Source organism: Gymnogyps californianus, chromosome 2 (genome assembly GCF_018139145.2).
Source record: "Gymnogyps californianus isolate 813 chromosome 2, ASM1813914v2, whole genome shotgun sequence".
Classification (NCBI taxonomy): domain Eukaryota; kingdom Metazoa; phylum Chordata; class Aves; order Accipitriformes; family Cathartidae; genus Gymnogyps; species Gymnogyps californianus.
This window is the reverse complement of record NC_059472.1, coordinates 113,238,731-113,254,050: the sequence shown is the minus strand read 5'-3', so window position 1 is coordinate 113,254,050 and position 15,320 is coordinate 113,238,731. Positions and strand designations below refer to the sequence as shown.

The 15,320-nt window shown below is 38.6% G+C and overlaps 2 protein-coding genes across 2 annotated transcripts in view; one reads left to right on the top strand and one right to left on the bottom strand.

The window, feature by feature from the left end:
* LSM5 (LSM5 homolog, U6 small nuclear RNA and mRNA degradation associated) overlaps nt 1–15,320 on the top strand; it is a 756,742-nt gene that overhangs the window by 686,915 nt on the left and 54,507 nt on the right. The gene's annotated exons all lie outside the window — the stretch shown is intronic.
* AVL9 (AVL9 cell migration associated) overlaps nt 2,198–15,320 on the bottom strand; it is a 44,641-nt gene continuing 31,518 nt past the window's right edge. Inside the window, exons 12-16 of the mRNA XM_050915813.1 lie at nt 14,322–14,541; nt 12,793–12,910; nt 9,697–9,750; nt 7,688–7,776; nt 2,198–6,840 (exon numbers count right to left, since the gene is read on the bottom strand). Of these exons, the coding sequence (XP_050771770.1) occupies nt 6,746–6,840; nt 7,688–7,776; nt 9,697–9,750; nt 12,793–12,910; nt 14,322–14,541 (576 nt within the window). The 3' untranslated portion in view covers nt 2,198–6,745. The remainder of the gene's footprint in view (nt 6,841–7,687; nt 7,777–9,696; nt 9,751–12,792; nt 12,911–14,321; nt 14,542–15,320) is intronic.

Sequence of the window (15,320 nt, the reverse complement as noted above, 5' to 3'; positions counted from 1 at the left end):
GCTTTGCTATATTTGCAGAAAGTTTCCTTCTTTTCTGGTAGAACTACTTTAAGTTAGTCCTACATAGTTTCAGTTCCCCCTACCTGAAGTAATAAAAAGAAGCGATCTGGCCTCTGCTAATTTTTTAATGCAGCCACTCATTTCTGCAGTTGTTTAAATACATACCTAATTGCAAGTTTAATTTTTGTTCTAAGGGGACCAGTCAGATCTAGGGCAGTGAACTGTGTCAAGCTTTACAGAGAACAGGATCAGATGGATAGTTAATTTTGGGGGAAAATAATTTGATAAAATTCTATAGATTTTTTTTTAAAGATGGAAAGCACTGCCTGGTTCAAAGCACTGCTTTTCACAACGTTTCTCATTTCACTTCTCAATGCTTCTGTTAAGATGCACTAGCACCTGCCCCATTGCACTACAGCTAAGGAACACCTGTGGACAAACCTGCAGACCATTGAACTTATTAGCAGGCCAGTGCTTTTCCTCCTCTGTTTCCCATTTACAGCTACCTTCAAATTGTTTTCTCTTTTTGGATCTGGATTCCTACATGAAAGGAGCTTTAATTTAGGCAGACTCTGAAGTAGGCTTACCCTTAAAACCAGTTTCTTTCCGCTTCATGCTCAACATTAGCCAAAGTTCTGTTTAGTTCCACTCCAGAATCTCCCTCCTACAACGTGTTATCATGAGTACAATTCAGAAAGGCAGAGTTCTTACTCATAGAGGTTATAATAACCTGGAGGAGGAGTACTAGCAGACTGAATAAAATGCAGGGATCACTTATGATGCTGCGAGGCAGTCTATATGCAATCTGTACATCTTCACACACCTCCCACGTTCCGGTATGGCAGAGGTTGGTAAACAGCCTGAACCAGCAGGTGAGAGCAAGAGCTGGGTCACTACTGAGTTACAGAAATTTTGACATGGAAGAACAGACAAACAGAGAAGATGGGACAAGCATGAAGGTGCAACAGAGTAATAAAAGCATCTGTGTGTGTGCTTTTCTCCCCTCCCGCTCTAAAACACATCGCCCTTCTGTGGCTTGGTCTAACTTGTGAAACGAGATACCTTTGTTTCAGCAAAGAAAGGGTTTAAGCATTGTACATACACCATTACTGAAGTGCTAAAGTATGACTGGTCACCTGAAGCATTACATGACTTCATCTCTTAAAATAGTAAACTGTACTGAATACATACATGCACTCTATTGCATTAGTATGACCAAAGAGCCAGTGAACAGGACAAAAAAAGGTACTAAAAAGGTAGTGATGTAATGTAGACCTTAAAGACTATTCAGATTGTGTGCTAAACATCACGCTAAATCTTGATGCTCCTTGGCACAGCATTACACACGCCAAAATACATATATACACAATTTATTAAAAGCAGCAAAGCTCAGTGTTATTTTTTGCCACTTTCTGGTATGCCCGAACTTTTAAATTCTCCACTGTGTTTCTGTGTGCATTTATAAAATGCACTCTGAGAGACCAATTGAGTTTGCTTCTGCAGTATTTACCATCTGTTTCATACAGTATGCAAGTGATGTTATTCCCCATATTGTTTTTAAGACAACAGAATACATCTGCCTTCACTTTAGGTAACTGTTCTTCGTTCAGTCTAAACATTTGATTTTCTTTATGCTCACCTGATCTAGAAAGCAGTGCTACTTTCTTGGTGATCTAGATTAAGACAAGAAAAGAAGGTTTTGTAGATGTTCTCTGCTACTATTGAGGCAAATAGTAATTATGCTTTCATCAATATCAGTCAGTAAATTCAGTCAGGGAAGTAGCAAAAAATCTTATTTTCTATCAGTTGATTTTGGAATAGTATTACAAGAGGAGCAAGGTATGGTTAGGCAATTTGGAACGTATATAGAAGGACTCAACAAGACAGCTAGACTTCCAAGTTCTATCACAACTGAGATTAAGCCACCTGTGTACAGATGTTATGCACATATGACATCAACTTATGGGGAATAAAGTAATCTGAGTAAGGTTCACTATTTAACCATTTAACTGACAGAAGTGATCCATCTCCCTATTTTTTTTTATGAATCCAAACACTACTTCTAATGTTTGATAAAGAATGGGGTCAAGGCCAGAAACATCACCGAACTAAAGCTCTGTGCCTGCTTTTTTAAGTCAGTCTCTCCTCTACTATAGTATTAAAGACTCAAAACACCATGAAGCAATTTGTCATACATCTTTAATCATAGTACAATAATGTAGTGTTTCTGCCTTTAATGAATACGCTCCATGTTGCCCTTTTTAAAGAAAACTAAGTATCTGCAAGAAAGTAAAATTATACTGCATAAACAACATGATGTAAATTTATCTTTCAGTGTGTTTGCACAACTACTTGCATACGGTCGGAAAAATTTTAACAAATTTTAGAGAATTGCAACCGTGTTCTAGACATAAGCTTCATCTAATTCACATCTGAATGTTATTCAAGGCAGTTAGTTTCTTCCCACTGGAAACAGCAATTTACCAAATCATTCTCAACTAGGTACAGTGACAGTTACAGTACAAGTTTTAAAGTTTTAAAATAGCTCATTATGGCAGAGAACTGGATGTGCAGCAATTAATTTACTCAGCATCCTGATTTTGACTAGATGTCACAATCCACATGAACTACGTACTATTTTGAAGCTAAATCTACGTCAAAAATTTACAGTCGTACCTAAAGTTCTTACTGATGTAAGAGAGGTCTGTGACCTACCAAAGACTTTAATAAATTCACAATGAGCAGTACCCAACAGGGAATAAAAAGTCACACTAGCGGATCCTCTTGTCCTAAATTTGCAAAAAGCAACATCCACAATCAGTTTAAATGGAAGACAAATTTCAAAAAGAATGCCCGTGTATTACAAGCAGCTACCAATATCAAAACCAGACGCCTGCAAGTGTCTTCTGGTGGGATTTATTTCTTAAAATAATACAGCTTTTTGAACAGACAGAACTTTGAACGGGCTGGATGTATTTATTTTTCAAGCAGCACAAGAAAAATCAAATACATTACTTCTATGTTCAATTATCAAGCAACAGTTTCTATGTTTAAAAACTGCATTCATGCCTTCACTTTTACAATTAAATACTGCCACATTAGTTTCTCTGCTTAGTAATAATTTCTATGGAAATCAGAAGCTTGTTTAGGCAAAATACTAAATTTAATTACAAAGGTGCTTAAAACATGTACAAGGTCAAACAAGTGCAATGTACTGGAACATTGATCTAAAAATGATAATTACATTGTGGTATTTGAGGAAACTGGTGTCAGATGTGCACAGGAATTAAGGTTATGACATGAAAATGATTGATGAAAAATACTGAACATTTTAGTCAAATGAAATATTAGGTCAACAATACTTAGTCTTGTGGGGTTTCTGGGACTTGTATCTCATATCTATGCCCAATATGTAGTTCCTCAAATGCTGGCACATACAAAAAGCAGAGGTTGATGCCTTTGATGCCAGAAAGTTGAGAGGTGCGTTGTTGTATTACCTGTAAGTCAGATCATGCTGCACACTGACAGCCAGAAATACCTTTGCAACATACATCATGACAGAGCTGTAACAATAGCTTCACAGTTGACTCATTAGAGGCACTATCACCAATTCATTTAGGACTCAGTGTTTCTTACAGTGCAGAAATGGATGTCAGGGTCTTTGAAATGGAAGGCGACTGCCTAAATCTTTTTGAATAAGTAATAATGCTCGCATTGGAGGTTTTAAAACAGAGGGGAGGAAAATAACTTGCATTTGCATTGGATTTAACTGAGGAGGTTACAACCATTAAATTAAGAAGAGGACTACATGAGCTTAGATGAACCTCAGTGGCTGCATGCCTTCCTACAGCCCAAAAGTAAGTTTAAGCAAATGTCAAAGAGGAAACATACATGTTAATGAAGACCACATATTATGAAGATCACTTCACCTCCACTCGCTGCATGAGTCTTAATCACTGTATGAGTTTAAATCACAGTCCAACTTGCTAGCAGGATGCCAGTTCTTAAAAAGATTGAAAATGAATACAAGTTTCTTATTCTATCATTTGTAAAGAAAGGAAAATACTCTTAAGCAGGTTGTATGTTTGGCTCCACAGCAGACACAGCTGGGACAGTGGGAAAAAGACTGCAGAGAAAGATCTGTCTGCTCTTCTTGCCCATAAGAGAAATACTGTGAAGTATCATAACAGAGTCCCTGTCCAAAGCAGCAAGCAGCCGTGCATCCGCTTAGCACTGCGGAGGGCACCTCACTCTGCCTTTCCTCAGATCAATCTACCGGGGTGGGGGGGAAGTCAGCTTTCTAATATCCCTGGGCCAGCAAGGGAGTCTGGGAGTAAGGGGAATGCAGAGCGCTAACAAATCAGCTGTACAAATTTGGGGCATAGGAGAATTCTACAGAAGAAACTCAGATGAGGAGGTGACAAAGACAAGGACATTGAAAAAGGATCCTTGAAGGTCCTGTTTCTATACCTTGTACGTGCAAATACCAACCAGTTGCCTGGCTCCTAGAACTCACCATCGTGAGCTCCTAAGCCTAAATTTACCTAGTGTGCCTTAAGCTGCTGAAGTTAGTTTTATAGGTGCTTAAATATTTTATGCACCTTTATTCAGTCTTCACTACAACATGAAGCCTGACCACTTAAATCCTGGACAGCAGCAGATAATATGTTAGCCATTTCACAAAAGCAAGTGATTATTTTCCATTATTTTCTTATCTGCGTGCCGAATCAGAAAGCTCTAGACTCATCATGAATAAATGCAGCCCTAGTCTTATTGCACCAGAGCTCTTCTTGCATATCAAATATTACTTAGTCTTTGAAAAGATATAAATGTCTATTACAGAGTTGTGGAATAAAACAGAAAAGAGCATCAGAAGTTTTAGGAGATACACAAATACACGCAGAGATCAGGAGCAATAGTTGCAGTTCTATAGATACATTTTACTTGTAAGTCAGAAGCAGTAGATTAGTAGAGCTTTAAGGGCCTTTTTTGCCCTTCTCAAATGAAACTACTCAAACTAGCTGTATAGTCTCAGGTTTTCCACGGCCATTCTATCTAGTTTGTCCTGGAAAAAAAGTTAATGAAGGCTTTAAACCAGATCCTGTGTTTTCAAATCGCTGTTCGAAGCAGTAGAACTGAAAACTAAGTTGTTGGACAGTAACTACATGATACAAGTGTGGCTTTTCAAATGCCCCTAAAGAAATTAGAACTTAATTTCTTAAAACAAAGTACATTCAAGCCTTCTTGTTTATCTCTTGTACAGCTGCTGTATTTTATTTGAGGAATAGAAGAAATTGCCAGGGCCAAGATTTCAAGTCATGGTTAAGAACATGGCAAAATGCTGACAGATACGCATGAGGCAATAAACTAAGAGCCTTTTACTACAGAAAGTTGGAACATTTGATAATGTAATGTAGCAAATGTTAACAGCTATCATGTGGGGATGTTAGAAGGCATATAGAGGCACACACATTGCAAGAAAAAGGAAATAATCTCTCTCAGAATCAGGAAATGTAGGAAGTGGAATACGCTTGCATACAGAAGACACTGCATGCATGTTACATATGAAATACAGCATTATGCCTCATCTTTTCATATAAACTATTATATTTCTTCACACAATGATACGAACTGAGCCATTTCAGTTACTCTCTCAATTCTAGTGTTACTTTCCTTATGAAAAAAGTAGTTATCCAAACAGAACATTCCCTGAGTCGACACAGAAAATCGATATAGCTGATTTTCATTTGGAAGAATCTTTGTAACTTTACTGGCAAAAAAAAAAAAAAAAGCAGCCACACAGGTTTGCTACTGTGCTAGTTTTAGGTGGTTTTAGTACTTTGTATTCATATGTATGTAACTACATTGATAGTGTAATTACATCCTAATCGAGCAAGACCTCACAAAACTGTCTATGATCCAATCCCAATTTGGGAGAATTGTTTTGTAATACTTTTCCTGAAGAGATCTCTCCAACTGGAATCCCGTTCATGTCCCAGGGTAAAAACACAGCCAAAACATATGCAAAGTTACGAAGGCCTACTGCATAACATCAAGAAAATACTGATTTTGCAACTGTCACACAGATTTGGGGACACAAAGAGAGCTAGAGACAGACTAATGCAAACAACTGTACATGGCTACAGAGGAGAAAGGAAAAAAAACCCTTAAGTTAGCCACAGTCTTACTCTGCACCCTGCCAATTTTAGTTTGCAGGTGAAAGTGAGAAAGTTCCACCTGGCTTGGAACCCTTTAAGGGTTTCCACCATACACTTTTTGCAGAGATGCTCTCAAATCCAACCTGAAAGAGGAATCAGTATTTATACTCTGCTTATTTCTAACAAGAATTCACAAACATTTGGCTATTTGGATTGAAAAATATAACTAGTTTACATAAATATTTTCAACATCCAAGAAAATGTACAAATCTAAAGTCAAACACGTTTGGCTTGCAACAAGCCCTGTTTGCTAATGTCTTTATAAAGGCTCAGTTTTAAAGAAAAGTAGTCATTTTAAATATAACCAATATACTGCAAATGCCATCCCTTTGTATGGAGACACTCACCATTCTTCTATACTTCTAGTGAAACTGAATGATAACATTCCACAGCTGCTTGCAAGCAACATATACCTTGTTTTGGTCCTGGGTAGTTAATCTCCACTCCTATGTTTTGGAGTGGTCTTTTTACAGCTCAGAGAAAGCATTGCACCTGAAATATTCAGCAGCATTGTGCAAAACCATCATTTAGTCCCCGAGGCTTTGGGTTGACTGCGTGAAAGTGGAAAACCACGATGACATAGCTGATTTTGCACTTGTGAAGGCTCCTCCAACAGATTGACCTGCATTACAAAACAAAAGAAAGAAGGTCAATAGTGTAGTGTTAACGTTACTAAGCTACTACAAAGAAATATATAAAAAAAAAAATAATCACACCATCAGTTGTCCAATTTGGGAATTCAAATCCAAATCCAGAGTCTGTGTCAGAAAATATTCAAAGAACTTGAACATAGTAGCTCAGCAGAAATGGCCTTTGCCCTGGAAGGCTGGCTACACTTTGGGCCAGAAGGCGCTCCTTGCCAGAGCATACAACAGCAAAAAGAACAGAAAGACTCCAATGGAATAAAAGAGGAAGCTAAACAATTTTTGGCAAAGCTACTGCAGAACAACTATCAGATTCTTCAATAGGTGGACTCACATTATCTCGCACTGCAAGATGACAATGTGATGCTGCCCCTGTTCAAGTGCAACAAGCGCTTTTCCAGAAAATTACAGACTATTGCAAAACCTGCAGAAACTGACACAAGGTCTTTCTCTGATTTCAACCAGCTCTGGATAGTTTCAAAGTGATATAAAAATGAGAATAGCTCAATGCAGAAGGTGGTGTTGTGGTCTAAGCATTTCCAGATTACATGAAAGCTTTTACCTGAATATCTCTCTTCCCACATTCATTTCCAGCCCATACTGGAAAAGGAATTTACACTAATTTTTTTGTCTAGCTGCTTCTCTTTCCACTATTACACAATATACAGGGCCTCAATCAGCAGCTTTACCCGTCAAAATGTTGCTCTGTTTTGTGTATATGTTACAAAGTACACTTGGATTAAAACGAAATATAACTGAGATATAGGATGCTTCTCCAAAACAGATAAGGCTTAGATGCAAGCTAGTTTTAAATAAATTTCTTACCTACAGCTTTTCCCGTTTGTACAACATTTCGGCTAGTAGAAACCATCACATTTCCAATCTTCTTTCCACGTTCACTGTTTTGCACAGAGCTAAACAAGAGAGATACTGAAGACTGTTAGTTGACTGACTTCTTATTACTTCCAGGTGTAAATAAAATACAGTTAAAATATATATCAATACACACACAGATTTACATACCATACATATATATAGGGTTTTTTAATTTTTTTTATATATATATATATATATGATCAAGCCCATAATTCCTGCACACATCTTATCCACACAGATCAGTTAGGCAAGTTTCTCAGAGGAAGAAAAGATACTGTCAGCACAACAGGAATCAAAGTACCCAATGGTTCATTCTTATACAACACACTTTATACCTTTCCTAAATGTTTACCAAAATGCGTTTATGTTGTAAATTACAAAGTCAGATTTGCAGTATTTTTGAGAAGCTTCAGCCGTAATATATAAGCTTTAAATAACAGTAAGTGTTACTGATCAGTCATTATTCTTTTTTCTAAACAGTTTACTTTGTATCTTGCTCTAAGATTAAATTTTTGATCAAGTACCGTTTACACTCATGCTTTTGTTAAAGAAATGCAAAAAGACGACAGGCATTTCAGGCTTTGCAAACCCATTTATGTAAAACTTAACACCACAGCATGCCACATTCTCTTCCCACTTTCAAAATCTTCAGTGTAGATGCAAAAAGCAGAAATAGAGTACACCAAGAACAAATTTAGGCTCAGTTTGCAAAAGCAAGTCGTTTTGATGAGTATTTGATAGCAAAGTCACATCTGGAGAATAAAGGCACTGTTGTAAAAACATTTATTATTAGAGACACACTGAGAACTACTGGTCCTTTTACACTGATTTTGGGCTACTCAGAAAAGTTAGTATCTCCCCTTTCAAACACAAAAATAGGGCAAGATTATAGACACCTCCACATCTTTCAAATCAAGTCTTTCTACAAAGACCATCCATTAATAGTAAGAGCTGCTATCAGCATGTACTTTATTGAAGGCAATTACCTTGAAATAAATCTTGATTCATTTGCATTCTCAATTGCCATCACGGAAATTTAATCTGTCATTGGTCAGCAAAAGCAACAAAAAGATTCAGCGGCCTGAAGTCTGAACCTTTTTATTCCTCAAGCTGTTGTTCTGCGTTAGCATGTGTTTTAGGTCTCCTCACAGTGTACTGAAAATAACAGTCTACAGTCAAGGCAGGTGCAGAATCAGCAGCATGTATGTATTGCTGATTTACAGCCATCTTAAAGAACCAGTCTGATGTTTTATGGTCAACATAGCTAAATGAGAAAACAATCTATTTTGCTTCGTGCATAAACAAGAAGAGATAGTTAACTGCAACTCCAAGACTGAATTCTTGCTTCAGTTAGAGCTGAACAGCTATGGGAACAACAAGCACCACTGAGTTTTAGACTTGAATACTACAGGTAAGAGCTGAGACCAACTTAAAGTTCAGTTGAGTGTGGTGCAATAAGAGATTATGTAAAACTCATTTTAAACTTCTTAATTGAAGAAACTGAACCATGTCTCAGTACATATACAGTGAACTTTGAGAGTTCTAGAACAATGCTGTATTAAAAACCAGCTAATTAAAAAAAAAAAAAAAAAGCTGTCTTCTCCTAATAATAAGACCTAAAGTCAACATACAGAAAAACACTGATGAAAGTTTTAACAGCTTTAGTTTACAATTCCAAAATAAATATACAAAAGCCTTATAATTGCAATGCAAAAAATCAGGGCTGTATTATGTAAAGTCCAACATAAAATAGTGCATTAGCACTGTTTTTCCCTATTTCAGGCAAATGTTCCATCTTCAGATGTGGTGATGTTTTGCAAGAGAACGCTGAGTATAGTTTCATATATGTGGCCAACTTAAATCATTATTTTGTTTAGTTCATCATAGCAACAGTTATACAGTTATTAATATTTGACCACACTTTTAAAAAAATACAAATCAACGTACTATATACTTACTGTGACAATCTTAACTTAACATCTGATACAGAGTACTGTCCCTGGAATGGGTGGCTAGAAGAGAAGGAAAAACCCGAGAAAACATTTATTTTTTCGCGATGAATCCATATCACACAATTATTAGTTGTACTCCTCTCTGTGGCTTACAAAAAAAAAAAAGTCTTTTGTAGATATACTACTATATCAATTTACAGAAGGCTAGGTCCCAGTGACTATGCAACCTTAAATTTCTTATGAACTACCTGTAAGGTGCCTTCTATTTACAGACCAGATATTAACAATCTTTGCACACTAAAGCAGAGGCACCTCCTTCTAGCAACACAGAGCAAATAAAAAAAGATCCCTTAAGTAGACCAAAAGAGCTTTGTAGGTCTAAAGAAAAACCTTCTTCAGACTACAGCAGCTGACAAAGCAAAAGCAAACAAAACTCCCTGCAGTACAGTAATAACCCATTAACCCATAATCCCATCACCAGGGGGGGAAGTGAGCAAGCGGCTGGGTGGTGCTTAGTTGCCGGCTAGGCTTAAACCACGACAGTCCTTTTTGGCGCCCAATGTGGGGCACGAAGGGTTTGAGATAACGACGGATCTGATTGGAATGTGCCAGATCAAATCTATAGCTGTTATTGCTATTTAGCTATTAATCGGCAGGCTCCTGTGCTTGCCATGGCGCTTGCTTGCCTTACTGTAAATTAGAGTCTAGTGCTCGTTAGTGTCTGCTTTTTGCTTTTGCTGCTTGCTGTAGTGCTTATCATCTTACTCTGCTGTGCCTGGGAACATTTTGATAACAGCAATGGTGATGCACCTGGGCTGGCAGATGGCCAGGGCATCGCTGCTGTTTCTGTGCTGCTGTACTGGACAGGCTGGAACTCCAGTGTGAACTTGAGTCAAAGTGACCTGTGGACGAGTCCACGCGGGAGCAGGACACTCCGAAGCATCTGTGGCCGTGGATGTGTCCATGCCAGAGCAGGTACACCTCGAAGCGTCTGTGTCCATGCCAGAGCAGGTACACCTCGAAGCGTCTGTGGCCATGGCTATGTCTGTGCCGCAGCAGGTACATCTCTGAAGAGACTGTGGCCCAAGCATAAGTCCATGCTGGAGAAGGTACACCTCGAAGCATCTGTGGCCGTGGATAAGTCCATGCTGCAGCAGGTACACCCTGAAGCATCAGTGGCTGTGCATGAGGTGATGCTGGAGCATCTCAAAGCACGTGGCCATGGATAAGAAGCCCACCACAGAGCAGGTACACCCCTGGAGGGACTGCAGCCATGGGTAAGACCACGTTGGAGCAGATTAACTCCTGAAGAGACTGTGGCTGTGGGTAAGGCCACACTGGAGCAGGTACATCTCTGAAGGCATTGTGGCCCATGGGTAAGGCCACGCTGGAACAGGTGCGCCTCAAAGTGACCGTGGCTGTGGATAAGTCTATGCTGCAGCAGGTATAGCCCTGAAGAGACTGTGGCTTATAGATAAGGCTCCACTTGGAGCAGGTAAACCCCCAAGGGACTGCAGTCTGTGGATAAGTCCAAGCCGGAGCAAGGGCAAGGGGAGGAGTTCATTGCAATGTTATACCCTATGGTCTGGTCCAAAGGGACCAGGGGTGGAGATTGTAATGGAAATACCTTTAAACTGTTGTAACCCAGGATTTAAGTTGCATGTTATAGGAATTACTGTAGCAGGAACCACCCGAACCAATGGAGGAGCAGCCTTACAAGAAGCAGTGCAAGTGCAGCAGTGACCCGACCTGAGCTGGCTTTGGTGCCCAATAACTCCATGCAACACACCTCTCCTGTCCTGAGTGACCACCATAAGAGATGGAGCCCAAAGTCATGGACTAAATGAACTCAGTGGACATTTTACAAGGGTGGTCCATAGACTGAGGGAATGATATCTGCGTATTATATCAAAGGATGGGAAGGGGGGGTGGTGGTTAATGAGGATATATTAGTTAGTGTGGGACCTGAGCATAATGTAAATGGTATGGAATAAGGGGTGGATATTGTCCTGGTTTCAGCTGGGATAGCGTTAATTTTCTTCCTAGTAGCTGGTATAGTGCTGTGTTTTGGATTTAGGATGAGAATAACGTTGATAACACACTGATGTTTTAGTTGTTGCTGAGCAGTGCTTACACTAAGTCAGGGAGTTTTCAGCTTCTCATGCTGCTCTGCCAGTGAGGAGGCCGGGGGTGCACAGGAAGCTGGGAGGCGACACAGCCAGGACAGCTGGCTCAAACTGGCCAAAGGCATATTCCGTACCATATGATGTCATGCTCAGCATATAAACTTGGGGGAAAGCTGGCCAGGGGGCTGCTGCTTGGGAACAGGCTGGGCATTGGTCAGTTGGTGGTGAGCAATTGTTTTTCATTTGCATCATTTGTTTTTCTTGGGTTTTATTTCTCTTTTTGTTATTTTCATTTTCATTACAATTTATTATTATTTTTATTTTATTTTATTTCAATTATTAAACTGTTCTTATCTCAACCCACGAGTTTTCTTACTTTTACCCTTTCGATTCTCTCCCCCGTCCCACCAGGGAGGAGTGAGCGAGCGGCTGTGTGGTGCTTAGTTGCCAGCTGGGGTTAAACCAAGACACCCATACTAAACAAAACACATACACAGCCAACAGTGTTACCAAGCCCGGCATCATCTAACCTTTGAGTGAAAATACACATAAAACAATCCAAAGTATAGAAGATGCAACGTAAAACAGCCAGCTCCCCTCCATCCTCATCAATGACAACCCTGGACACAACTATTCACTGGACACCTGGAAGCAATTAATAAAAAGCAGAACCATCTGAGGACAATTCCTGAGGAATGACAAAACTTTCTATAGTTGGGGACAGCCAACAATCAACTTGAACAAGTTTCACTTCTCCTGATTCTGGATATATTTTTCTTCATAAAACTACAGCCCAGGATTAGAGTAAGGTATTGAAGAACAGAAATACTCGGTTTCTGTAATTACAGAATAGGGCCCCAAAGTTTCACCCTCAGGGCTTTATAGCAGGAACAAGGGGAACGCTGTAATTCTACAGAACAGTGTGCCTGACTACGCATACTAGGAGCTCTCTATGTTAACACCAAACTTTCCTTACCTAGAATTTACCTCTGCAAGAGCTGGATGTTTGTTGCTATTCCATACTCTGTAGTTGTGGGTATTTTTCCAGGCTGCTACAAATGCCGTTCCGAAGTCTGACAAAGTCTTTTCATTGTCTGATAAATTAAAATAAAGTTGAGCATTTGCAGCAATTCATTAGAGATGTAATACAAGACAAATTACTTTTTTTTTTTTTGTAAAGAAAAATTAAAGTTTTTCTGGGCTCTTATCAAATAAAAAAAAATAAAATTCTAGTACTAAGAACTGGCCACTTAAAAAATGTTTCATTATTTTCATTTTAAAGTGTCCCAAATATACAATGCCAGGACAAGAGGAAAAAAAAAAGCTTAAAAAAATACTTTTCTTATTTTTAATTCATTTATAAAGTTCTAAGTAAAGAGTTCAACTGGAAGAAAAAAAAAAAAAAGTCATCCAAACATAGGCCTCTTGACTTATTCTCTGGGCAAAGACAGGTATGGGGGAGAGAATGGCCACATAGCAACTAAGAACAAAAACACCAATTGCACTGGTCTTGGTCAGATACACTGGGCTTTGCTGTACTATGTTATTACTCATTCAAATTTAGTAAACCCCAAATCCACTCCAAAACGGCAGTATGAACTACTGTGGAATAAACTTATAACAACATGCCCTTTAAAACACTGAAGAGTATAGGAAATCATTTTAGAGCCAGCCAGTGAAGTAGTATGAGCTTCCAGAAAGCCCTGACATTTCATATCAACCAGGTAATCATCTTAAAATATTAACGTCGTCAGACAAAGAACTTAGCATCCTCCAGACTTTAAAATCAAGTTCTCAATCCCATGTTTTCTCATAAATACCATAGAGCAAGATCTGAATTAGTTAATTGATGCGAACAGAGAATAATCGTGATGAGAATGAAGCTAACAGGGTCAGTGCTGGGCAAACTAAACATTTACCACAAATAAAACACTGATTCTTTTAGTTATATTCATGCACAAAGGGTTGGAACACAGAGAATTCCGAGTTAAGACAAAAAATGTTGAGCTCCAGAAAACGCAAGCTTGTAAAGCCTCTAGATGACACCTTTCACTTCTGTGAATCCCTGCTTAAGACCATGGCGGGAAGGGAAAAGAGATGGAACAGCCTAGTAAAACTTTCTGAAGACAGCCACTTCATGTCTCCTTGAATCCAATTAGTTCCCCAAAATTAACATCAGGTTGCAGTAGCGTCTGTAAGACACTCAAGTTAGTAAAAGTCCCATCATATATGGTGTTTCACGTACTTCTACTTATAAGGAAAGCTTAATTAAATCAAGGAGAAGGAGACAGTCAAAGAAGAAAGTGTCTGTAAGGCTGTAAAGTAATAATTAGTAATAAGCTTGTCAAGGAATAAAAAGGATAGCCAAGGACAACCGAAAAAGTAGCCTAAAATGAAACATTAGGCAGAGGGAGATCCAATGACAGGCCACAAGTTTAATGCAACAGAGCAAATGCTTATTACACCCACCCTCATCTCAGTCCCTAGACAAGGTATCTGTTCTACCTGGTTGCAGCACAGCAGCAAGCAGTGCATGAAGATAAGCACTGAACTGAGCCCTGATCCACTCATCTCCTCCTTCCCATCCAGTGCCATCAAGGAAAACATCGTCTCTGTTCTCAGTTACATGCTTCACCAAGTAATCTGCAAATCTTAGGTCAGCAGTTGTTGGGTTCAGGATCTTACGGAGTTCTGGATCGTGGATTTGTACATGAGCATCTTCTATCTGTTTGAAACAATTCCAAGGGTAAATATTTATCTAAATAAAACTGCTTATATATAGTACTATATATTGCCACCTAAATCTAAACGCACAGTATCCCAAAATATCAAGAAGAAACAAATGGTCAAAGAAATAATGAATTAACTGTTCTCAGAAAATCAGATACTGCTCTGATAGGACCAGAATCTGATCATCTTCCTGGCACATAGTAGAAGCTGCTTATTTGACAGAATTTGGCAGGGGAAGTTTGGTGCTCACACATATTTTCCTAGAGGCTCTTTGATTATCACTTCAATTTATTAAGTTGGTTACCTATATGTAGCTGTCTTAGGTTACCAAATGCTGATTATACAATTGTATCTATTTACTAGAACTGACATAGTGTTTTCTTAGATACTTTTTTTTAACCTCTTGATTAAATCAGAAGTCAATAGCAACATGCTTTATTATCCAACAGCTGCAAGCACTTATTTTTGAAGACCTTATTACAAAGTCATGAAAAAAGCCCATGACGTGAAAAGTAAAATTACACCAGCAACAAAATAAAAGTTTAAGAAGTGCCCTGCAAATTGAAATATTGGATATAAGAATATACAGAAAAACATGTATTAGTCTTGCACAGCTTATCTAATCCTATCCGAACAAATGATACAAATTTAATAAGCTTCTGCATTTAAGAATTTATTTCATAGGGAAGTAATTCGAAATTTGGGCATGAATGTGAAACTTTAAAGCTATATTTAAAATGCAATCTCTGCTTTCCCTCCCTCCCCGCCTAGTTC